Below are 26505 nucleotides of genomic sequence, written 5' to 3'. Positions count from 1 at the left end.
CACGAAACGCGCGCGCTTGCGCGAGAGAGCGGTAAGTGGATAAAACGAGAAGAAATAACAAAATTCCGAACGTCCCCCGAAGAATCGAACCTGCAGGACTCTATGATTTGAGCCCAAGTTTCAACCATTGTGCCAAGGGGGAAACTCGCTATACTCCGCGACAACTTTTTCTTGGCAATGCAGTGGAAGGTAGAGGCCCCCGTCCCCTCTCCCATTTCGAGTGTACGCAGGCTCTCCTCCTCCCCCATTTCCGGGGAGAGGAGGAGAGCCCGCGCACACTCAAAATGGGAGAGGGGACGCGGGCCTCTACCTTCCACTACATTGCCAAGAAAAGTTGTCGCGGAGTATGGCGATAATTACTATCTGCCGTCCTTTCCTTATCTAACACATGCGTCAGTCGCGAGACGATCGCGCTTACTGGATGCGCCGTTAGAATACTCCGCTCCCATGGAGAGGAAATAAAGGATTAGAATTATTATTATTACTAGAATTATTATTATTACCTTGTTAATGTTATCATTATTATTAATAGTACCTCTTGTTATTATTATTACTAATGCCTTGCAAGAAGAAGGAGCGGAGTGCTGAAGAGAAGCGACGTTTATATTGAATGAAAATGGCGGACATTTGGTGCTTAGCGTAAGACGAGCAGTGCCTTCGTAGAAGACGACCAATACTATCGCCTTTCAATGTATTGTCTGCAGCAAAGCACCGCAAAAAACAAAGTACCGGCTTTTTTTTTATTTATCTACTTTATTTATGATTTTATTAGGTTTACAGCCCAGTTCCGTGCCAAATTACCACTAAGCAAAAAAAAAAAAGGAAAAACTTACCCACTTTGCTTTGTAGACTCGTCCTTTTCGTCCTGCTAAGAAAAAAAAAAAAGAGGTTTTTAACACAAATTTTGAACTCTTTCTTTTTGGTATAACATTGTAATTTTTTTTCGCCCCCCGGAAATTTTGCGATGTGTATAGACTGTGTGAAGAGGTGTTTGGGTGTTCGTGCTTCGTCCTTCTGCGTTGTGCTACGTCCTCTAACAGATACGCATCACCAAACCTGTACAAGCCTCCATGTTAACAATCTCCCGTTTGATTTTTTTTTTTTTTTTGTTGGTCGAATTCATAAATATATACGATATGCACCATCGAGTTTCGATAACCTCGCGACGAGTTTAATTGAAGCGGAGGTTAGATAACAAAAATACGACTGTCACGCCCAATGCAACGAAAGAGCGATACCGCTAATACGCGGTTCCTACTGCCCAGTTCTCGTTCCTACGCTGCGTAGGGGAGACGAGAGAGAGAGAGGGCAGTTTTAGCGCACCTCTCTCCCCCGCTCCTTCGCGCGGCGCCACGCCATTGGTCGTGCGCGCTATGACGAAACCAACAGATCCGCTCCGTTGCTAATTCACTCCCGCATTTCCCAGTGTGACCAACAGCAACACGAGCAAACAAGGTTCGTGCAGGGTTCCCAAATGACGACAGCTTCTGGCAAAGGACGACGCGGAGCTTGAACCGTGTCGGTACATCTCCACCGGGGCAAAGTGTGCCGACGTTTTGCAGTGGGAGAGGCGGTTCGCGCGCACTTGCCTGCCTAATGTCCGTCACCGTCACGTCGCGCTTGTAATTGACGTCGCTGCAGCAGTAAAGAAAAGAAAGAGGAGAGGCAGGTGAACACCAACACTATGTTGTTGAGGAACACGCGGACTTTGCTAACACCAGTTGTGGATGGCATGCATTGTTTTCTTTCTTGCTGACAAGTTTTTTCTTTTCCACATAGATGTTACAGGCGCTCAGAATGCCATTTCTTGTTCTTACGAAATTGTGGTCTGGCTGAATAAATAGAAAAACATCGACTTCAGTGACGATGTGATTGGAACGAGTCATGTTGGAGCTCGAGCAGCAAAAGGCACTTTTGGAGCACATGCGCGCTCTTCATTTTTATTCGTTCCACAGCGAATATTATATGTTAAGATTCTGGTTTTGGCCTATTCAACTCAAATACATACGTATACCTTCTCACTTCTGTGCAACCCTTTGTTAGCGTCAACTGAGCGGCAAATTTAATTCCCTCAAACGCAAAAAAAAAGAGAAAAAAATAGCTCTGATTGCATGCAGAAGCACTATATACGCGTGGCAACAGGAGGCTGGTTGATAAAAACAAACAAACAAACAAATAGACTGCGGTGAATACTTATTGTAGGTATAATAAAATGTAAACCAAATAGTATATTCCGTCAAAATAATGTTAGAATAAAGTAATATTCAACAGTTAAGATGTTTAATTAGGGTTCTAAAGGTTTTCATAAAATTGAACTTATTAATTAAGAAAAAACTTTGTCATTGGATTATGAATATAAATGGCGTTTTATAATTAAAACTCAATGATAACAAAAATCGACACGTGAACGATATACTGCTTAAAAACTACCTAAACTGCTTAAGCTTACTCCCAAGCCTTCTTCCACTGCTTCATCTAATTTCGTTTTTACTGTGCCTCGAACACGTGATACCTATATAAATATTGGAGCTAAACAAGATAGTTCAAATTAAGAATAAACCTATAAATCAGTTCATTCAGCCTTTCTTGCAAGTACCCTCGCTAACTATAAAATTCGGAAAGGATATCGCCAGAACATCGCAGTCTATCATAAATAATAGCACTAGTTATATTCAGAAATGTTAACTGAAAAGTAAAGTTGTTACAGTAGCACTCACCAAGTTCCCTCATTTTTTATATTTTTTTAATAAACCCGACGTTTGCGTGTTTAACATATCCCACTCTGGGGGATTGCTTTCCTCTTAGCAGGCGAGGGCACCAGGGCGAAGCAAGATGAGCAAAGCCAAGATTCGTATTTCGTGGTTATTTCACTGCAGTACACTAGAGAGCGGGGAGAAGCGCACTCAACAAAGCTAACTTACCCGCCAGGGCGGACTGAAGAACATGACTTGATATTCCGAAAATTCCGAGTACTGTCAGTGTTTGACAGAGAGATAAATTCGAATAGTACATTATTTGCGGCGATAATCGAAAGTTTTGAAAGTTTTCAGAAGCCTGCCGTAACGATTCGGAGGTGTGGGAAAGGGAGGGGAGGAGGGGGGGGGGGGGTCTTTGGCACAGCAATCACATCACTGAACTTCCTCTTTTATATTTTGATGCAGGTAATGTCATGTTCTGAAACTGTTCACGATGATAGTGGCGGTGAGTGTATAAAACAGCCTCGCTCACAAGCAGGGCCGGTAGCAGCGGCACTGATCTTCCAGGAATTTGCTGGTCTCCTCGGCTGCGATCCTATCGGCACAGAGCAGTTCTTCTGCACGAAGGAGTTGTTTAACGAAGGAATGAGAAACAATAGAAAGAGAGGAGGAAATATGCGGGTAGAAACTGGAGTAGAGGAGGTCACAACGCTGAGCACTGGTTGGAAGGATTATAGTGATTAGACGCGATGCCGTCTTTTCGGCTGTGGTCACCATTTTGCCTCCCGCGATGTGTTCATCTCGTGTGTGTCGAAACCGGTTATAGCGAAGTCGGTTATGACGAAATGGCGGCTACAGCGAAGCGATCACGATTTCCCATTCCCTTTTGCAGTTCGTTATAACCGAAGTCGGTTATGACGAAATAGCGGCTACAGCGAAGCGATTACGATTTCCCATTCCCTTTTGCACTTCGTTATAATCGACTTCGGTTATAACGAAATAGCGGCTACAGCGAAGCGATCACGATTTTGCATTCCCTTTTGCACTTCGTTATACCAAAGTCGGTTATAACGAAATAGTGGCTACAGCGTAGCGATTACGATTTCCCATTTCCTTTTGCACTTCGTCATAACCGAAGTTTGTTATGACGAAACAGCGGCTACAGTGAAGCGATCACGATTTCCCATTCCCTTTTGCACTTCGTTATAACCGAAGTCGGTTGTAACAAAGTAGTGGCTACAGCGAAGCGATTACGATTTCCCATTCCCTTTCCCACTTCGTTATAACCGAAGTCGGTTATAACGAAATAGCGGTTACAGCGAAGCGATCACGATTTCCCATTCCCTTTTGCATGTCGTTATAACCGTAGTCGGTTATAACGAAATAGCGGCTACAGCGAAGCGATCACAATTTCCCATTCCCTTTTGCACTTCGTTATAACCGAAGTCGGTTATAACAAAAATAGCGGCTACAGTGAAGCGATCACAATTTCCCATTCCATTTTGCACTTCATTATAACCGAAGTCGGTTATAACGAAATAGCGGCTACAGCGAAACGATTACCATTCCCCATTCCCTTTTGCACTTAGTTATAACCGAAGTAGGTTATGACGAAATAGCGGCTACAGCGAAGCGATATCACGATTTCCCATTCCCTCTTGCACTTCGTTATAACCGAAGTCGGTTATAACGGAATAGCGGCTACAGCGAAGCGATCACAATTTCCCATTCCCTTTTGCACTTCGTTATTGTTATGTAGCGGCTGGCAAGCTGGCGCCCATCGGCTCGTGACCATCGGCTGCACTCGCACCGACCGCTCGAGAGCCGCGGTGCACGGGCAGACAACGCCAGGCTAGGAACGTTGCGCCAGGCTCAATCGGAGGCTCCATCAGAATAAATCGATTAGACAACCTTCGAAGGTCTACATCTCGTATTTAACATTGGCGACGAGGGCGGAAGAGGACTCCAGCAGCGGTTCAAGTATGTCTGTGACACAAGGCAAGCTCGAAGAATTCCAAGGGACAGGATGGTCGGCCTGGGCGGAGCGATTGGAATTCTTCTTCCAGGCAAACGACATAACGGACCACGCGAAAAAGAGAGCCCTGCTGCTGACCCTTTGTGGCGCTGAAACCTACGAGACTGTGCAAGCGCTGACGGTCCCGAGAAAGCCCGGCGAAGTTGCCTTTGAAAGCATCATGTCCATGCTCCAACAACATTACGATCCACGGCCTTCGGAACTATTCAGCCGAAGCCAATTTCAACGCCGCGACCAACAGCCGGGTGAGTCCATCGCTACCTATGTGGCGGAACTAAAGAAATTAGCCGCCAACTGCAATTTCGGCGTGCTGACACCTCTCTCGGTGGCCACAACTAGCGCCGGAGCATCGACCGCTTCAACTAGCGCTGAAGGACGAGCGGCCGCCGCCCCTTTGACATTGAATCCAACCATGCTGCCGCAGGATGTAATGCTGAGAGACCGTTTGGTGTGCGGTGTGCAAGATGAGCGTCTGCAGCAACGGCTTTTCGCAGAGCAAACGCTCACGTTCAAGCAAGCATACGACATGGCAACAAGACTGGAAAGTGCGGTAAAACAGCAGCAGGAACTTAAAACTCCCAAGACGGAACTGCATAGGGTTACACAACCACAGGCTACGAAGCAGACCTCGCATCGAGATCAAACGCAACCGGATCTACGATGTTACCGCTGCCATGGACGGCACAGGCAAGACAGTTGCCCATTCAGCAGGGTAGCGTGCCGTTTCTGTAAGAAAATAGGACACATCGAAAAAGCTTGTCGAAACAAGATGAGGACTGGCACACGTCACTCAACCTATCAGATGGACTGCGGCGCAGAAGAGGACGCCCTAGAATCACAAAGTGGAGCTTCTGTTAAAAGCTACGGGATGGACATGCAAGAGCTTAACGCACAACGTGCAACCAGTTTCGTTCCCAAGTACCTGGTGACCCTCAAGGTCGAGGGAAAGTTACTAGAATTCGAGGTAGACTCAGGAGCAGCATTTACGGTAATCAGTGAGGCCACATACCGGAGGGTGTGGCCGACCAGACCTCCGTGCCTACGGAAAGAGAACGTCACCCTTCGGACATGGACCGGCGAAGGCTTGAGTGTCCTTGGCTCAGCTGAAGTGCGCGTGAGACATAAGTCCAAGGACTACGTTCTACCGCTGGTGGTAACAAGTGGAACCGGCTGCAACTTGATGGGCAGAAATTGGTTCCCAGCGCTAAAGATCCAGGTCAGCGGGATACACCATCTTTCGCCAGACAAAGAAGTCCAGAAGGTTCTCAGTGCACACAAAGCGGTGTTTAAGTCCGACATCACAGGATACAACGGCCCACCTGTCCAGTTGGAAATGAAGGAGTCAGCAACGCCAAGATTCCTCAAGGCACGCCAGGTACCTTTCGCCCTGCGTGCTGTCGTGGAATGCGAACTGATGACACTGCAAAAGCAGGGCATCCTGGAGCAGGTCCAACATTCAACATGGGCCACGCCCGTAGTGGTGGTTAGAAAGACGGATGGTTCGGTGAGGCTCTGCGGAGACTACCGCAGCACGGTGAACAAGACAGCAAAACTGGTGGCTTATCCGCTGCCGACACCCACTGAAGCCTTATCTAACCTCCGGGGTGGCACAGTCTTCTCGACGCTGGACCTTGCGCAGGCTTATCAACAGCTACGCGTGACAGACGACACGGCCGAGGTACTGACAATCAACACCATCAAGGGCCTGTATCGAGTGAAGAGACTTCCCTTCGGAGTGGCGGCAGCTCCTGCAATCTTCCAGAAAGTCATGGACACAACATTAGCAGGCATCTCAGGAGTCAATGCGTACCTAGACGACATCATCATCAGCGGGGAGACTACGGAAGAACATAACTATCGACTAGATCAAGTATTGACGAGACTAGAAGGTGCAGGACTAAGACTAAAGGAAACCAAGTGCCGCTTCGGGGTGAGTGAATTAAAATTTCTTGGCCACCTCATCAATGCGGACGGCATACATCCCACGCAGGACAAGATTCAGGCCGTAGTACAGGCGCCCGAGCCAAGGAACAAGACAGAGCTGCAGTCCTTTCTGGGACTGTTAGCTTTTTATGACAGATTTATACAGAATCGAGCAACGATTGCGAAAGAGCTCTATCACCTACTGCCCAACAAACCACTGGATGTCCATTGGACATCCGATAGATATCCGCTCAAGATATTCGGATGTCCCCAGGAGATCCGTAGCCGTCCGACGGACGTCCCCAGGATATCCGTCAGAGTGCCAAAGGTAACAAATTTGCATGTCCGTCGGACATCCGAAATGGGATCCTTCTGCAGGCCAATTTTGGATATTCGGATGGCTTGCCTGACTTCATTCTACTTTAGCCCAGATATGTTGTAAACCAGTCAAAACACTAACCTGAGCCAATTTCTACAGGGTAGAATTTCTTCGGATATCCCGTGAACATCCGATAGAGATCCGATTCAGATATATCGAACATCCGTGGGACGTCCGTATACGTCCAACGAACATCCCCAGGACATCCGACAGAGCGCCAAAGCGAACAAAATTGCACATCCGTTGGACATCCGAAACGGGATCCCTCTGCAGGCCAATTTCGGATATCCCGGGAACATCCGATAGAGATCCAATTCAGATCTACCGAACATCCGTGTACGTCCGATGAACATCCCCAGGACATCCGACAGAGCGCCCAAGCGAACAAAATTGCACGTCCGTCGGACATCCGCAATGGGGATCCCATTGCGGATGTCCGACGTACGTGCAATTTTGTTCTGCAGACCAGTTTTGGATATTCAGATGCCGCATGCCTAAATCCGTTCTATTCTTGCCTGGATATGTTGTAACCAGTCAAAGAACGACCCTGAGCCAATTTATATTGGCAATATGGTTTTATTACTACACTCGTGTCCTATCCATACAGGCGCTTCTTCTGATTCATCTCGGAGGTTGGTGTTCAATCTTTACGCATTGGGAAACCATCTTGCTTTGTGTCATCTTGCAGCTGTCTTTTCATGGCTCTAACAAAGAACCAAAGAAGGTATCAGTGCGGGAAATTTCATAGTACATCCAGAAAGTACCTGTAATTGTGTGGCATACTGTAAGGTGACAATCCCCGGCGTCGGCAGGTCCTCTCTGCACCGTATGGCCCTAAGAAAACAAGTTGGAGACTGTATCGGTATGAGTGAAGGTAAATTTTGCAACACTTGGAAGTTACCTGTTGCTGAGTAGTGTAGTGTAAGGTGTTCGTCCCTGGCATGGCAAGGTCATTTCTGCACCAAGGTGAAGAAGAGATGAATGCATGCAACTTTCACACCAGAATCGGAACATACCTGTAGCTGAGTGGCATGGTCTAAGGTGCTACTCTCTGGTGTGCTGGGCAGCCCTTGCTACACCGCCGCATGGACCTAAAAAATCAAGTTGAAGAAATAATGAGCGCAGACAAATTTCACTACACTTTTAAAACCTTTTGGTAGCCGAATAGCATAGTGTGAGGTACTAACATTTTTCCATAACATGGCAAAGAACAAACGCTGCAGCCCCGCGAGACAGTCAGAGCGAGTTGCATCACAATGTAGCCGTCGTGCATTCCTCCCGTGGAGTGCTGTCATGTACTTTGCTCTGTCACTTTAATTGGCTCACGGGGGCCATATAGCTTTCACCCTTAGCCAAGTTATAGTGAAGTGGAGTGTACTATAAAGGCGCGTTCCCACCGGCGATGCGATCTAGTCGTGCGATAACTTTCATCGCAAAAGCGACCATTGCGGGCAAAAAGCGACGCGATTCGAGCAGTCGCGACTCGACCCGACTTTTTTGCGATGCGATCTAGTCGCGGAGCGGCTGAGCCAATCAACGGCGTTCGGAGGGAGAGTTTTCGAGAAGCGACTTGCCAACGAAGGCGTTGGACTCGCTCATCGCGCACGCCGGTGTGACCATCTAATTTTTTTGCGATGCGATCTAGTCGCATCACGCGACTGCTTACATCGCCAGTGGAAATGTGCCTTAAGAGTGGCAACTTGGGAGAGTTGGTGATGCATTACAACCAAAAAAAGTGCAAAAATTGGATGAAGGACGAGTGAGAGGAATATAAGCGACAGGCGCCGACTTGCAACTAAATTTTTAATTAGGGAAAAACATGAAACCCTCGAACCACCAAAACATGAAACACCGCCAATCTTATCAATGTGATTACAATATTGCCACCCGCAGAGCCGAGAAGGCAACGCTCGGTCACGGTTTTCTAGAAGATTCCCGGTCATTCTCGCAGCAGACGTAACTTTCCCTCTGCTTTGTTATTCTCGAAAGTGCCAGTTCATCCTCGCCCCGAGAGCGCGACGCTCGAACCTTCCTTGCCGAACTTTCGAGATAGTGACGCACGGTAGATAAGCAACTGCCCGCGACCTTGTCGAGTCAGTCCCAGTTTCGCTAGCGCTCTGTAGTGCCGCCGAACCGCCGCCCGCTTTTCTGCTACCTCGACGCTCTTTCGTTATTTCTTTTTGGTTGGCACAAGTTCGCCCATTAAATCTTTATTTTCAGTTCACTGTTCGGCTTTTCGTCACCTTCATTCCTGACAATTCTGGTGGAGGTGCGGGGTAACGCATGTCCCTGCACCGTACTCCTCCGAGGGCCCGCAGTGCAAGTCCAACACCAAGCCCACGAAGACCCAACGAAGACACAAGCAAGACCCGATAAAGTAGCCGCAACCAAGAGCTAACCCGGAACTCGGATTTCTGCCAACCAAGATCAAGCAACCAACGAGGTCAACGATGGACCCCCAGTCGTCGCAGACCTCGACCACCGCCGGACCACGGCATACCACCTGCAGATTGACGGGCTGACGGAGACTAAACAAGACCATCGCCGACATGATCTCGATGTATGTGGACGTGGAACACAAGACGTGGGATGAGGTGGTGCCCTACATCACGTTTGCGTACAACACGGCGGTTCAAGGAACCACTGGGATTACACCTTTTCAGTTGGTGCACGGCTGAAAGGTGACGACGATGCTCGATGCCGTGATGCCTCACGACCCGACGAACGACGTCACCGACGAACGACGTCACCGACGAACGACGTCACCGACGAACGACGTCACCAACGAACGACGGCACCGACGAACGACGGCACCGACGAACGACGGCACCGACGAACGACGGCACCGACGAACGACGGCACCGACGAACGACGGCACCGACGAACGACGGCACCGACGAACGACGGCACCGACGAACGACGGCACCGACGAACGACGGCACCGACGAACGACGGCACCGACGAACGACGGCACCGACAAATGATGGCACCGACGATGCTTAGTTGGTCACCCAACGAGCAGAAGTACGCCAGCTAGCCCGCCTTCGCATAAAAGACCAGCAACGTGTCAAAGCTGGCCGGTACAACTTCCGTTGCCGAGACGGGGAGTTCCAGCCCGGAGACAGGGTGTGGGTGTGGATGCCCATTCGTCACCGCGGCCTTAGTGAGAAACTGTTAAAACGCTGCTTTGGACCCTACAAGGTTATTCGCCGCCTTGGGGACTTGAACTACGAGGTGCTCCCCGACGGAACTCGCCCATCAGGACGCCGCCAGCCACGACCCGAGGTCGTCCACGTAGTTCGACTCAAGCCGTTCTACGCGCGTTAGGATTGTGACACTGCATGTTTGTTTTGTTTCGCCGTAATTGTTTTAGCCATTTCCGTTTTCCTTTCGTTTTGCATCGGGGCGATGCACTTTTAAAGGGGGGGGGGATAATGCCACCCGCAGAGCCGAGAAGGCAACGCTCGGTCACGGTCTTCTAGAAGATTCCCGGTCATTCTCGCAGCAGACGTAACTTTCCTTCTGCTTTGTTATTCTCGAAAGTGCCAGTTCATCCTCGCCCCGAGCGCGCGACGCTCGAACCTTCTTTGCCGAACTTTCGAGATAGTGACGCAGGGTAGATAAGCGGCTCCCGCGACCTTGTCGAGTCAGTCCCAGTTTCGCTAGCGCTCTGTAGTGCCGCCGAACCGCCGCCCGCTTTTCTGCTACCTCGACGCTCTTTCGTTATTTCTTTTTGGTTGGCACAAGTTCGCCCATTAAATCTTTATTTTCAGTTCACTGTTCGGCTTTTCGTCACCTTCAATCGTGACAATATTGCTTCATAACGGTGTCCTTATGAAGCAATATTGTAATCACATTAATAAGATTGGCAGTGTTTCGTGTTTTGGTGGTTCGAGGGTTTCATGTTTTTTCCTAAAAAAAAATTCAGTTGTAAGTCAGCGCCTGTCGTGAACATTCCTCTCACTCGTCCTTCGTCTCATTTTTGCACTTTTTTTGGTTGTAACAGAGTGTAGTCTTTGCCGTGGGGAGCTCATTCCTACATCTCGTGACCCTAACAAGACCTTTTGAAAAGATGAGTGCAGACAACTTTCATTAAGTAAATTTTACCATATTTGCCACACAGTTTGATCTTGAGGCGAATATTAAAGATGCCTATAAAACACTGGTTCCATACTTAAAAAATATGGCACAAAATACAAACCCTTGAACTGTAGTTTTGTAGCTAATTACCAAAAAATGTTGTTTCACAGCTCTGGAAACAAATAGGCACATATAACAATGTTCAAACTTGCCTTGTACACGACTTGACTGGTAGTAAAAAAGGATAGCACATTCCATAGTAGAAATTACCAGGGGCATTTTTATGGTCCATGGCTCCGTTAATGCCTGCTCACTGACCTTTCCTGAAAATACAAAAAAAAAATGGGTTCAATAAAAAGTCAAAAATAAATTTGTTATCAAAAGTGGAGTGCCACTCAAATACAAAAGCAGAGCATTAAATGTACTTGCACACCTTCTTTCCCACAAATCCACAGTAGGCCATTTCCTGCCATCTATGGAGTGCATCCAGTGTACGACGAGGCACCAAGAAAGTGATCCGTGCAAGGAAATTGAACATCTCCATGTTGAAATTACGTTCTTAAATTGCATCATACTGTAAGCCCCGTAATCATCTGGGTGCACTTTGCAGTGAGTGGACTAGAATGTGCTCTGCAACAGGGAAGACGTGCATGCATTTTTCATATAGCGATGTGAATCACGAAACTGCCAAAGAAAAGTGCAGACATGATGGTGTGCCTTCATGTGTGTGGAGATAGTATATAATGAACATCAGAGTTTATGTATGGTATTAACAACACATATCTGATTAAATGAGAATCTTTAATTTTACTGTGCTAAACACTGCGCACTATGCAGCTGCTTAAAATCCACTGTAGGAATGCAAATACTGTATAGGCGCTCTTTCGCATTTTGCTTCTGCAGAATCGAGTCCAGCACCAAACTACACCCCATGAAAGCACACATTGACCCACCATGATCCACTTCATTCTAAACGCGAGGCTTTCAGCGCCCCCGCCAAGCACGCGCGAGCGTGCAGTGCAAGCAAAGGCTCAGGGGAACATGCTTTTGCTAGTAGCTTCGGCTTCGTTTGCACACGAAGTGAAACAAACATTAGTAGCTTCGATAAAAGCCATTCATGTGTAAACAAAACACGCAAAAAAAAAAAATTACGATTGAACTTTGGAGAGCAAATCCCTTGGTCTACTTTATGATTAAATAAGCCTGAGACTGAGGAACACATATAAGGGGAAAAACACACACGGCCCCAAACATAGCTGGAGTTCTAGCCGAACTCGTTTGCACCCGAGAGGCCAAGCAGCCCTCTGACACCGTACCCGGGCTGGACGGCGCGGCGTCAGGTCCACACCGACGACGCAGCAGCTTCACCGCCCTCACGTTCTCAGGCGTCAAAAACATAATTGTTCACTGTCCCTGAGAACAGCCCAACGCCTAACTTCTAAAAGGTCACTCACCTTCCGATTCCCTTGTAGCCGTGCTCGATGAAATGGAGAACAGTGGCGAGACGGAGGCTGTCAATCACCGGTCCTAAATCGAGACTCGCACTTGCTTGCTCGCACAGGCCTGAGAGCGGCTCATTCGTGTCCGCTCGTTTTTGATCTTTATATTTTAAAAGTGATAATAACACTCGCGAAAAGAGAAAGCGAGCGCGGTAGCAGGATAACAGCGGAGACAGCGGCGGCGGCGGTACCGGCGGGCCGAAAAAGGCGCCATTGGCTAGAATAATTCTGCAGTAAATACATTGAAGCTTTTTCCTGATATTTCCAGATATTACCTATTTATTTAGAGCAATTTCCTTTATAACTGAATATAAAATGTCGCTGAATTTATTTTGTTAGTAACTTTTTATTATTTAGGGTCTACCCGTTTACTTTTCATTTTTCTTATTTACTGCGGAGATGCACGCCTCAGAAGCTAGGGAAGGGCAGTTTCCAGTTTCCTCCTACCATCGCGACGACGCTAACGACGCGGCGCGTTGCGGAAGAAAGGCAAACTAAGTACCGTGTTGGCGCGGCACTCGCAACAGATGGCGCGGTACTCGCCACACATGGCGTATCCTCCCCTCCAAACACACACAACACACGCAAAAACCGCCCGCCAAAACGGTGCCCCCCTCCGTCGTCGTCTTCTCTTTTTATTTTTTGTTTTTCCCGACCGAGCTGTTTTGGCGTACGATTTGTGCGAAGGCACTAAAGCTTCCCCTCCCACTTAGGGGGTGCTTTGTGCAAAAAAGTAAGACACGGATTGCGCTTTTGTAGTGGAGCACTATCGCCACTGAAGCGGCGATACTAAAAATTGGAACCACCACGTGCTACGCTACGTGCTACGCAGCACAGCTTGAGATTTTTGTTGTAATGCTGTAAGACTGCAGCATATTCGTTTCTCTTATCAGAAGTAAAAAAAAAAAAAAAAAAAAAAACACGTCACTTTTTCCCGGAATACCGCGATTCCGCCGTGTAATCGCAAACCAAAAATCTAACTATTTCCCAATCTGCAGCCGCGTATGGCGACAACGAGAACCATGGCGTGATACACAAGATTTTAACTAATTTAAAACGAAAAAATACTTTTAATAGTCCGTATTCAGTACCCTAGTTGAAATGCGGGAGAAGTGCTTGTCAGAAAAAGCGAACCAGCTGTTTAGAGCGTGGGTATCAAGAATAAATGAGTCTTACTAAACAAAATAATTATAGCTAAAATCTTTAAAAACGAAAAAAAAAAAAAAAAAAAAAAACACTATAAAGATTTTTTTTTTTTTTTTTTTTTTTTTTAGAATAGTAAAACGCTAACCCCAACCGGGAGGGAAAAATATATTTGGAAAAGGATTGAAGAAACAATTGACCGATCGCAATACGTTTCTCTAATTAACAAACGAAGTAAGAGGGGGAAAACATCTTAAACAGTCGACTGAACAAATCATTAAAATCAATTTTGGAGCGATGTATGGCCCGGGGATAATAACAAACTTTTTGGTTTTTTTCAATTACGAGTTGATGAGATCAGAAGTATTTGTAATGATAATGTGGCCAGGGTGACCAGACGTCCCGTTTTGGCCGGGACAGTCCCGTTTTTGAGATCCGCCTCTGCTGTCCCGTCTTTTTGTCCTAATAAAGAATTATGTCCCGTTTTCGAGACATAATTCTTTTTTTTTTTTTTTGTCTATATAATTGCGCAGACTTTTACAACCGAGCCTTATAAGAAAAAGTCCTGCTTAGGAAACTTCAGTCGTCGGCAAAATACACCCACACCAACGAAGGACGCGAAGCAGTGTGACTGTTTCCTAGACTAGGGCTTAGCGCAATATGGTAACGTTTTGAAATGAGAGCAGTTATTTCATTAAAATTTTCCCCCAGTCTCAATTTTTAGCCCCCGCCCCCCACTGGGATGTCCCGTCGTCTACCTTGAGGAATATGGTCACCCTAAATGTGCCATATGAACAATTAAGTTTCTCAAAGGTTGATCAGTAAATCATTTGAATGTAGGCAGTGAGATGCATCCGTATTTTCTTTTCAATGTCTTATATCTTGTCACAAATGCGGCTAGGATTCCGCGTGTTTTCGGAGTTTACTTCTCGTGAATTTGGAGGGTGTTTTGGGGGGTTTTATTTTCGCTGATAATTGTGGGTTTGTCAGAGTTTATTTTTGTCTAATTCCGCATATTTTAAATTCGGATTTAATTTTCCTGTGTATTTATAATAATAATAAAAAAAATAATAAAGTCCAGGTACCGTGACCCACTGTCCTGAAGGAACCTCAAAGGGCAAACCTATTTTTGTGAGTGGTTCTATATATTTCAAAGGAAACTGAAGAGGCATGCCCTCAGGACCAGTGACACTGTGCTTATATAAAGTTTATTTGTAAAACACCGTCTTTCTTTCTTTCTTTCTTTTTTGTCTTTTTTTCTGTCGTTATGATTTCAAAATTTTGTGTTTTTCAGAAAAATCCTCAATGACGGAAAATGTACTGGCGATTGCTCTTCGATTTTTTTCGAGAACCCTCACGAATGACCGTCAGGCAAATAAATCCTAAAGGAAATGGAAAGGAAGGCGGAGTTTTGACGACTGTCATGTTCGATTCGCGATCAACCTCGAACCTTTAGCGACAGGTCGTCGATACTTTTTTGGGTAACCGATGTATAACATAACCAGTCAAAATATAAACGAATGTTTATTGTAGTAGTTATCGTCAAGAATTTTGTAAACATTCCCGAACATGCCTCTGCAGCCCCAATCTTCCATTATTTTTCTCTCGAGTAAAGTTTTTGGAGTACATCGGATTCAAATTTCAAATTGATGCCATATGAAGCACGTGTCATTGTCTTCCAAGCGAAGTATAATTTATATATTGAAAAAAAAAAAAAACTATGAAAAATTACAGGTTTTCAAATTTGGTACAAGTTCAGCACGCTGTGAAGAAAAACACATCCCTCTCTCTCTCTCTCTTTCTCTCTCTCTCTCTCTCTCTCTATATATATATATATATATATATATATATATATATATATATATATATATATATATTGACTGCTTAACATTCATTTGATGTCCTTCTTCGCGAGGAGGAAATGTAGTCTCGATTGCCAAGCTTCTAAATGGTTAGAACCTTGCGCGGATAATAGTTTGTTTGATCACCCGCATCCGATCCACACCCGCAGACTTTGTGTATACGCATCCGAACCGCATCCGACACGCAATCCATGCATTCATGTTACACCAAAAAACCGAGCGTAATTTAATTTAAAAAAAAAAAAAAAGCGTCAGGCCGTTTGCTTTTTTTTTTTTTTTTTTACACAAAGAACTCTTCGAGTCAAGGCTGGGTTGCACACTTGGGACTGGCGCCATATAGCCTTGGAACACTGGCGTTTCCGTATATTTCCTATTTATGTCGCGCATCATTCCTACTTCCTTGGCTTGAAAAGCTTTTGATCATGTTATATCTTATAAATGACCTTTTCTCGTGGAGTATACGTACATATGATCTCGCAAATATCGCGAAACCTTCTGTCTAATGAAATGCAGTTCCGGAGTCACCTCGTAATTAGCACCAGCGTGCCAGTGTCTTCTTTGGTCGGAAGAAATAACAAGAACTCGGTCGTAAGCAAACGCAAGTGTGTAAACGGGCCTTCGGAATACACGGTTAAAGTCATTTTATCGTAATCTGTTTTATCGAATTTATGTTACAAGCGATCATCCTTTCAACACGTGGCGTCGCTGGAAAGATGTTTGCGTGTTATGGAGATCGTGCTGGCAGATTGCGACACTCCGCCAAAAAGATGCACTCTAAAAAAAAAAAATTTTAACTCTTTTTTTTTTTTTTTTTGCTTTGTAACCCCCATTTTACGCAGACGCGTGTTTTCTCACCATAAATATTAATAAAGGGCAAACTAATAATATTTTGTCATTTGATATAGGCCAAACAATAAAAAAGTGGGAATAGAAAAACAGTCTCTCACCGCAGCGGTGCACCACTGGGAAAATATCACAATATTCAATAATGGCGAAATGTTTATTGATTTCAGTTTGAAACACGAACCCGCGACTGTGTGCTCCGAACCGCACACTTAGCGATACCTTAAAAACTCTAAAATAAATGGAAAAAAAAAAAAAAGCGCGCACACATTATTTATTGTGAGGTTTTTACTTTGTTCTGGCTTGTACGTTTTATGTAGCTTTCTTTGCCCAAAAAACGTTATTTTTTCTAGGGAAAACATTTTTGGCGAGATAGTAGGGAATATAGCGATCTTTTGTGAGAATCAGTTCTTTCTTGGCGCACAGAACAATTTTCCCCCTATTGGCAACCTTTTTTCTTAGAGGGTAATTTGCTCCCACAAAACATTCAATGCTGTACAGCGAGTTCCCGAGGATAGAGAAACGTGTTTTTTGGCCCACATAAATAAACTACGTATGCATCGCAGAAAGCTCGAACTCCGTGAAAATGTGAAGCTGTTGGGATAGAACGTGAAAGTTTGAGAATACGACGGTGCGCGGAATAAAATGTAATTAATACAAGCTATTTTTTTTTTTTTTTTTTTTTATGAGCCGACGTTTACCTAGGCCTAATATCGTCAAAACAAGATATGATATTTTCAACGCTTGTGGGATTTATATCAGTAAAAAAACCATTACCAACAAGAAAGGGAATAATGTTTTCTTTCTTGTTGACAAGCTTGTTTTACTGAAAACTCAGCTTAAAGTACCATGATCCGCTGATGGGGTGGCCGCTACATCTAGCCAGAAGCGTGTTTCTAGTGCAAATAATCAGTGCCGGCCCCAAAAAAGTACTTGTATTTGACCACTTTTTTTATGTGGCACAGGCGAATCATCATCATACACCGCCGTCGAAAAGTATTGTTTCATAGCATGTTTAGGGGTCCGAGGACGTTTTGTTGCGAGCGTTTCGGTACACGGACGTTCCGGTGCACAGACGCTTCAGTCCACTGACTTTTCTAGCGCGCGGAACTTTCTGGTGCACGAACTTTTAGGTGCACGCACTGAAGTTATCGGTGTATGGCCATTTAAAGATTATGAACATCGTTCGACTGTTTCTAAAATTACATTTCTTATTTTATTACTTAGATTTACATTTTATCTACCCCTTTTGTGGCCTTGAAAATGCAATCGTGCTAATTAAATATTTTTCTAAATTAAAATGATTTGATTGAACCTTAAAATTGCTGCCTCTCGGAATTCAGACGTAATAATTTAAACACGAAAAATTATCGTACAAGTTCTGGCTAGAGCGAGCACAGAAATGAGCTCCTTGAAAGAGGTAGGCCTGTTGCCCATTTGTTTAAATTCGCGCTTTGCAGTGTATAAATTGCACCGTTTTAGTAATGATAACGAAATTAATAGAATCTTAGGCGACAAAACGAAAAATAGTAAAAATGTTTTAGGGCGTGCTCAATAAAGCGCGAAACACATGTACGACGAAACCTTCCGATCCGAGTCCGACAAATATAATTTGGGAGACAATGACACGTATTATCTGGTTTAAATTTTAATGTGAATCCTTAAAAACTCTACTCAAAGCAAATCAGTTGTTAATTGTCCGCAGAGTCAGGTTTGATCCAGAAAAGTCGATCCCGGCGCGCTCCAAAACGACCAGTGGAATTCGCCATAAATCCGGTCCTTGAAGAGTGCCCAGGGCACTTTTCGACGACCGGCATTATTTTTTACGTAAACAATACATTTTCGGTATATCGACAACACTGCACCCGACTAAAGATGGCCGCTTTTTGTGGGAAGCATTCCCCGAGGGGAAGCTTGTTCCCGAAACGGGCCGCTGTCGCCTCCCCGCCTGCCCCCCCCCCCCCCCCCTCCCTCCCTCCCTCCCACCCCACCCTCCTCTCTTCGCGATCTTGTCTTTCCAGTAGGGGTGTGCGAATACTCGAATATACGAATTCGAATCGAATAGAAAGTTCCCGAATAATTCGATTCGCGAATCGAATTCATAGTATTCGGTCACTCGAATATTCAATATATTCGGCCAAAGACGCGCGGTCGGCGCAGAGCTGACAAAAAAAGCCGTTTTTTCCCCCCGATGTAAGCGCCGTGATATTAGACAAACCATGCGAAAAACAGCTCTTGGTCCTACCATTCCACAAAAATCTAACGCACAGGTTAGAAAAAGAAAAGTAACGAACGTCACGAACTTTATAGCACGCAGATTTACTCACGATCGTGATACAGCCTACCCTTGAATCACAACCGAAACATCCCGTTTGCGCCGCTTCCAGAGAGGAATTGTTGGGAGGCCGAAATCCCGCGCCATGCCTAATTCTTTTGACGAGTAAAGCCCCTCGTTTTAAATTGAAGCACCGATGTAAAACACACTCGGCCGCACTCACAGAAATCGGCGACTGCACGATCACAGAAAGAAAACCACGTTGAACACGCCGATAAAACCAGTTATCGTCGTCGTTCTTTTGGAACCTCAAGCCGCAAATTCTGATTCGGAACGAAACGGAACGGAACGGGAAAATAGTGTGCCTAGATTTGAGAGGGTTTCTAACCGTTCGATAGCCGCGTTTGAATTACGAACTGCGAGAAGGTGACGAAAAAACGTAAGCGTCGATCGGGATCGGTTAGGCAGGGCAAGGAGAGCAGGCGTTGTCGCCCTTCTGTTTGCTCGCCTTTTTCCTCGCGACAACACAGCACATGCGCACTTACGACCAATCTGCACTGAAGCCATCTCCGTGGTTTCAGTTTCGCTTGCTCCCTCTTTTAAATCAAGGCTCTCTAAATCAGGATAGACGGAAAAATGGACACACAGCGGCAGTTGGACGGTGTCTTGCGCCACCTAACCGCGCTTGTTTTTTTTTTTTCTTACTTCAGATTATGTTGTTGAAGCCTGTTTACTAAGATTTAACACCTATCTGTTTATTTACGTGAAATAAAATCCCGGGTGCCCTTTTTCTTTCTTAAAATGAAAACCGAATATTGCAAAATGCCCCTTTTCCGAGATATGTAAACATTTATAAAAAAAAAGAAAAAGTCGCGGTGTTAGGTTGGGCTTAAAAAAGGCATGCGTGGCTGTAACTTTTTTTTTTTTTTGTGACGTTTAGGGAAGATAGATTATATTTGTGCCATAAAATTGGATCTTTCGTGCCCAACATCCAACAGCAACTGCTTTTATTTATTTTTTTTCACCAGAATGTTTTTACATTTTAGCTTTTGTTCTGCACAAGATGCATATTCTGCAACAGGTGCATACTCTGCACATATAATAATATCATTCGCATCACATTTTGAAAAATTCCTACAAATAAATTCACTATTCGATATTCGATTCGATATTCGGCTTTTTTATCTTGATTCGATTCGGTATTCGATTCGAAAACTACTATTCGGTATTCGCACACCCCTACTTTCCAGTCTTTCCCGGTTGGCGCAGCAGCGCAGCTATTCTAGTACACCATAGCGCAGCTTTCGTTTCTCACCCGCGAATGTTGCTCGCTGCCCACTTGTCGCTGTACGGGCGGTCGCGGTCTCCGAGTGGTAGTAACGTCCCTGGATGTTTTTTCACAAACGGAAAAAAACATCGAGGGACTTTATGTAGTAGCGGTGTTCTGGCTATCGAGTTTGCCGCCTCCTCCCCCCCCCCCCCCCCCCCCCCCCCGCCCCTGACAGCTCACTTTTACTACACAAGACAGTGTATAACTTAGTAGCAGTTAATTCGAGCGCGTTGTTATAATGAATACTTAAAAACGAAAGAATAAAAACATAAAGGACGTACACGTGTGGTCGTCCTCATGTAATCGTTCTTTCCTTTTTAAGCTCAGTAGGTTTGAATAATATTCAGTGAACGCTGGAAAAGTCAGTGAGGGAATATCTTAGCGATGCGAGGCGAACTTCACTGACAAGTGCCACATTAGGGAGTTCTCGTAGATGGTTTCCGCTGGCCCGCAACGTTCTCCGCTCCGCAACCCGCTACGAGATCTGGGACTCTAGGCAAGGCTAGCGCCGCGGATGTGCAGGAGAGGCGTCTTCGTTCCGGAGAGCGTAAAGGAATGGGAAAACGGTCTACGAAAACTCCTCTTTCCCCAAACTCAGTTGTCTGTTAACCCATACATTTCTTCTCTTGCTTTTTTTTTTTTTTTTTTTTTTTTTTGTTTTAGGGTAGGGTTGCAGATGGAAAATTGTCGTTTTCTATTTACTTTGTTAGTTTGTTTTTCGCGAGCGGTGACCAGGCCACGATCACCACGATCCCTCAAAGGGACCGAGAAGCCGCGCCAGGGCTTCGCTTTTAGTTTGTATCTTCTGTGCTTTCTAGCAGCCCTGTTATCGTTTCCCCTCGGCACGTGTAACATGATCCTTCTCCCTCCTGCTCACACTGCATCGGCTCGCAGAGGGTTCTCATCCAAGTGGAGAGAACCCTAGGAGCGTCAATGGCCTGTGGTCTGACTGTCCCTCAAGTCTCAACAGGACCGCGCGGACGCTACGAGCCATCGGAGCCATTTCAAAGGAAAGACCGCGTGACCTTCCGGTCCGGCGTTACGAGGGCAGCGACGTGTTTTGTCCTTTTGTCGCGTCATACTTTCTCAGCGTTGCATTGGCTCCGATGGTTCGTACAGTCCGCTTAAGCCCATCCTAGAGCCTGGTTCAGACAGTTGCGTTTGACTGCGTCTGACAGCGTTGCGGCTACGAGAAACCAGGACATCCCTGCTGATTATATAGCGTGCAAGGATGATTCCTTGAATTGGATTCCACGCTTCATACGAAGCACAGATGTACCGGTGACTCGCTTTCGGTTCTCGACGCAACGCAGTCAAACGCACTCAAACGCAAGTGTCTGAACCGGCCTTAAGATCGTGGGGAAAGGACGGCCACAGATCAACACGTTCAAGAGAATGCATTTTTGGGAAGAGAGGAAAAGCTGAGTGAGACGTAAGACCGAAGTAAATCAAAACCAAGGAAACATCTTTGGATATGTTTTATTTTTTGAAGGATTCTTTGACACGCGCCGTCAAGAAGGGCCCCGGGTCGCAGAAAACGAATCCTTCTCTCTCCGAGAGAGGGGCTGAAAAAATTAGAAGTGGCTGATTTCAACTGCTCCAATAACCAACGGGAAGACGGTGGCAAAACGGTAGGCTCGTAAATATCAACTGAATGGCGCACAATGACGTTCATTTTATATAAAATTGGAAGCAGAATACTGGAACTCCTAAATACCTCTAATAAGGCGTTGCTGTCAAAAATGCTGGGAGGTTTAACTATGAAACACGGTATTCAAGAATATTTCCCCTGAAATGTGGGTGAACCGAAAACGCCCGTACAAAGAAAAGTCTGTGTACCGAAAAGGCCAAAACCAAGATGTCCGTGCATCAAAAAGTACACACCGAAAGGCTTGAACCAATCCGAACGAGACCTAGGAGAATAGTCCAACGATGCGTAGTTCTGTGTGCCTCACTTCGACACGCTGATTGGTTCACTTGAGCCGTAACCTTCGCGGCTGGTTCAGAGCAGGGTGTCGAATCGGAACCGAACCGTCATTTTAGCCGAACCGAAACTGAACAGAACCGAAATCTTCGCCGCCATCTTGGATCTGAACCGGAACAAACTATAAAGATAACCTATAGACCGTTTTATCGTGGGTAGCGCCATTTTGAGAGCGAGAGAGAAAAGGGGAAAGGGCTACCGGCGCTTTCCTCCTTTCTGATTGTGTAGAAAGAGTAAAAGTCCCGGATGAGAGGCTTGGCCGGCGTTGGGTGTCTGCTGTGCCCCAAATTCTCTCGCGCTGTCTTTCCGGATTTAGACTCGCAAACTTAATTAGAGCCACGGGCTTCGATGGCAACAGTCCCCCGGTCATCGGGACACCATTGCTCGGTCATAGGGTGCACGAATAAAAACAGAAAGCATAGAATACCGCCCAAGGACCTCGTAGCTTGCATGGAATTCGGCAAGGCACGTGCGGTGCGGCTGCAATGTTTTGAGGCTCCACCGCTTTCCGTGTGACTGGAAATGATGAACCATTCATATATTTTTGCTTGCAATAGGCCCATTTCAACGCAGCCGTTTTTAGTAATGAACAAGCGATACACGAAACGGGAACCTCAATTAACTTTTGTGAACACCCGGAGCTGCTACATATCGTTTTGCTGCGCTGCTTTTATCTTGCGTATCCGTGTTCTCATATTTCCTTGTGGATGAACGACGAAGACGTTCTAGAGGTGCTTATATCGAACCGCAGAAAGCGTCAAAGCAGCCACGAATTATTTTACTATTTGATTCAATATTTCGAGTACTAACCTCCAATTTCTATCACTGACACGTTCGCTGCCGCTGTTGCCCCCGTTGCCGCACTGGCGGATTCCATGACTCGAACAAAGAAACGTACACACTGGGCTCGAAGACGCAGATCGCAACACACGAGTCGTACCCTGGAGCGATTATCCAGCGCTTCAAAGCGCCCAATCAACGGAAACAACCCCAAAAACCCACCAGCGGCACTCCAAGGAGCGCTTTTGCCGGCTCTCTGGTATCGGCGTATCGCACAGGATATCGCTATTCAGGAAAACCGATAGAACTACCTTTTCAACAAATTCTAGCCTCACCCGGTGGCGGAAATAAGCCTTCAACTAAGTGTTGTAAATTATGAAATCGAGTCAGTCACCACTGCAAGTTATCAATATTAGGATAAATTCAGTTACAAAATTTACAAGCTGAAACAGCAATTATCACGAGAAAACTGGCACGCACCTTGCGAGCGTACCCCATGTTCATCGGCGGTACAGCGTTCGGTGCGCGCTTCATCCACAAGCTGTTTTGAGCACAGTCGAGAAGATGGTGTTGAGGAAATGTCTTTTCCGTTTACGAACGCAACCCACTGCCGCCAAGACCGGGGTCATGTGGAAAGCGATCGAGCTTAATTGCAGCCGCTCTCGCCTTGCCGGATTCATTGCAAGCTACATAGGTCCTCGGACAGTATTCGACGCTTTCTGTCGTTATTCGTGCACGCTATGACCGAGCAATGGTGTCCCGATGACCGGGGAACTGTTGCCATCGAAGCCCATTACTCTAATTAAGTTTGCGAGTTCAAAACAGAAAACAAAGCGCGAACGAAGTTGGGGCACAGCAGACGCCCAACACCGGCCAAGCCTCTCATCCGGGACTTTCACTCTTTCTACACAATCAGAAAGGGGGAAAGCGCCGTTAGCCCTTTCCCCTTTTCTCTCTCGCCCTCTTTCAGTAAAACGGTCTATTCAAAACGGTTCACGTTTTTGTTTTTTTTTTCTTTCCTTTTTTGTTATTATCACGATATGAATATTCGAGAATAAAAACTGGCAGCTGTAATTCTATATATTGACCAAATCGTCATATACAAAATTGCAATGTGTTTGGAATGGGGGTTCTCGTGGCGCTTTTGTATTGGCACGAGTCACTGAATGTTCCCAGAGTCTACCAAATCCCATTCAGTCCACTTATCGAAAGTGAATCCCGCAGAATCCACTTCCGATTGGCTGGTTTAGCCCGTAGAGGAAGCTATCAGTCGACCATTTTGAGGATCGGCCCAAAAACAACAGAAAATGTATGTAAAACGTTTCCGCGTTTCCAGGGGCGCGGCGGGTACGCGCAGGTGGAGGTTCTGGGCATCAAAATATGCGTTTTTTGTTTTTGTTTTTTTTTTTGTTCTTGAGTAACGGATCTGGCTTGGCTGAGAAGATCGTCGGCTCGTTTTCTCGCTCCGGTTGCGCTGTTGCTGAGTTTGGTAAGCCACTCAACTCCGATGTGTTTCGAGGCAAGAGAGAAAGACGAGATTACGGGGAGCAAGTCACGCACCGCTCGGAACGAAGGAAAGAACTTCAATAAAAACAAAACAGTGTCGCCACAGTCCAGGAAAGTGGTTGGAAGAGCTCGCACGAGAACGAATGCTACAATGACTGCACGCGCTTCGCTTCGACCGCACAGGGCCGACCGGCGCGACTGCTCCGCCGCGGCTCGGTTTTGAAACAAAGCTTCGGTACTCTGGGAACATTCAAATACTCTAGGCACAATGCCATTAATCATGTGTCACGTGGTCACTTGACGTGCATGGTGTCAAGTAGGTTGCCTGGAACGCGTCTTCGAGTGGCTTGCGCGACCAAAAATGTGGTCCCTCAATTTCCGGCTTATGACGTCATAGAATTGTCACGCTGTCGCCGGTCGCGATTTTTTTTCATCAGGCATCACATAAGGACAAGACAACAAAACACTACAAAAAATTTAAGAAAGGCTTTGGAAACATCATTATATAAACATTATTCGAACATTTTAGAAATCAGCCGCGAAAAACATTTATGGTCACTGGTAGTTGCGAAACTTGTGGGCAAGCTATTCCAATCTGATATGCACAATGGAAGAGGTGAGTATTTGAATGTGTTTGTTTTCGAAAAAAATGGGTTCAACTTTACAGGGGTGGTCAAGACGAGAGGAAATATGATGGGCAGGGGAGATAAAGGTTTGAAGAGACCACGGGTTTTAGTACAATCTCTACATGAAAGAGAGCCGATCTATTTTTCTAGGAGTGTCAAGAGTTTGTAGGGATACGGGTCGATACAGGCCTTCTCGGCGTCTTCTGTAAAGGTACTGGCTTTATTATTGGTAATCTGTGTAGGAAAGGCCCCAATAGCAAGAAGCTTGAGAATGCTGAAAATAACCCGAGACTGTGGTAAAAGATGGGAAACTTCGTGGAACTTTGAGACGTCTTTCTTCCTGGGTCCTTTTTTCTTCCACGACGTTTCCCATCTTTTACCACAGTCTCGGGTAAGTTTAATGTGTTTTATGTATTGGTTTATATTACAAACCTTGTGACACGTGATGGATAGGACAACTTTAATTTCTCCTGTCAGATGTGCTAAACAATCGCTGCTATACGATTTCGCGGTGGGCTCACATTTGAAGATATTCCAAATTGTTCTGAGCAATCCTACATAAACAACTTCTCAAGCTTTATGAAACAGCGGTGAGTGTGCAGGCGAGCTGGTGGATGTTGATCATGTTGAAAATCACCCGAGGGTGACCGACTCTGCAACATAAATGCAGGGTCGATCCCCTTGAAGATACACATCATAAGTATCTGAAAAATGCTCTGCAAATCTTTTTAGGCGTTTTTCTTTTCTCAGTAGGCCCAAAGTGATTTGGGAGAGCCTTTCAAACACATGAGAATTTGGTAATGCCTCTTTTATGTCATGAAAAGCAATTTTTTTGTGTGTGTTTGTTTTGGGCTGAACAAAAACAAAGCACACAAGGATGCGCGACGGAACTATGACGATTACGCACGCAGACCGTCGGAAAGTGACCAGTTAAGTAGCTGCAATGTCGAGTAGAGCGTTAATACTGTTTTGTTCTAAGAACTATTATAAGTTTTCTCTTCAGCCAATATTTACTCGAACTAACTTTTTTGAAGTTTTCATTTTTTCCACGCACTACATCTAATATACCTTTATCTTAATTACCCTAGCATCATACAGAATGCTGGGAACGTAGGTACACACGCTCGCATTCCCCATACAAAGTAATCGAAGTAAATGACCAAAATTAAGCGTTTTTGGAACGCCTGTGCGAAGTGCCGTTTGTTTAAGATTTTTGCTTTTGGACAGTTCTAGCTGCAGACGCCAGCACGCGCAGTTCCTGTACCTACGTTACCGGCATTCTCTTTGATGATTGGGTAATTCGGCAAAAGGCCTATTGAAACACACTGCCCTCTGATATTTTTTATCTCCCCTAGCTTAAATAAAGCACTCGATGATCACCCCAGTTAATGCATGTCATTACGTTTTCTGTCAGATTTTTATACTAGGGCGTTGAGTGTTTATTCAGACACTCATTGCTATTCTTAACATAACTATACTGTTAGTTATGTAAAACAGCAATTAAAATTTTGAAATGTGTCTTTTTTTGTTTTTCCATTATTTGC

At 45.5% G+C, this 26505-nt stretch overlaps 1 protein-coding gene and 1 long non-coding RNA gene across 2 annotated transcripts in view; both read right to left on the bottom strand.

Moving 5' to 3' along the window:
- Window positions 1-26505, bottom strand: part of LOC115327245 (amiloride-sensitive sodium channel subunit beta-like) — a 63138-nt gene that overhangs the window by 1568 nt on the left and 35065 nt on the right. The window contains exons 5-7 of the mRNA XM_042286209.1: window positions 3229-3313; window positions 1590-1635; window positions 834-868 (exon numbers count right to left, since the gene is read on the bottom strand). Coding sequence (XP_042142143.1) covers window positions 834-868; window positions 1590-1635; window positions 3229-3313 — 166 coding nt within the window. The remainder of the gene's footprint in view (window positions 1-833; window positions 869-1589; window positions 1636-3228; window positions 3314-26505) is intronic.
- Window positions 7590-12670, bottom strand: LOC121833107. The gene is made up of 6 exons (XR_006076560.1): window positions 12568-12670; window positions 11432-11436; window positions 8050-8124; window positions 7935-7989; window positions 7798-7867; window positions 7590-7737 (listed from the first exon to the last, which is right to left on the bottom strand). It is a non-coding gene; the product is annotated as an uncharacterized LOC121833107 (long non-coding RNA).

Source organism: Ixodes scapularis, unplaced genomic scaffold (genome assembly GCF_016920785.2).
Source record: "Ixodes scapularis isolate PalLabHiFi unplaced genomic scaffold, ASM1692078v2 PGA_scaffold7__128_contigs__length_106722199, whole genome shotgun sequence".
Classification (NCBI taxonomy): domain Eukaryota; kingdom Metazoa; phylum Arthropoda; class Arachnida; order Ixodida; family Ixodidae; genus Ixodes; species Ixodes scapularis.
This window is presented reverse-complemented; position numbering and strand designations above follow the sequence as displayed.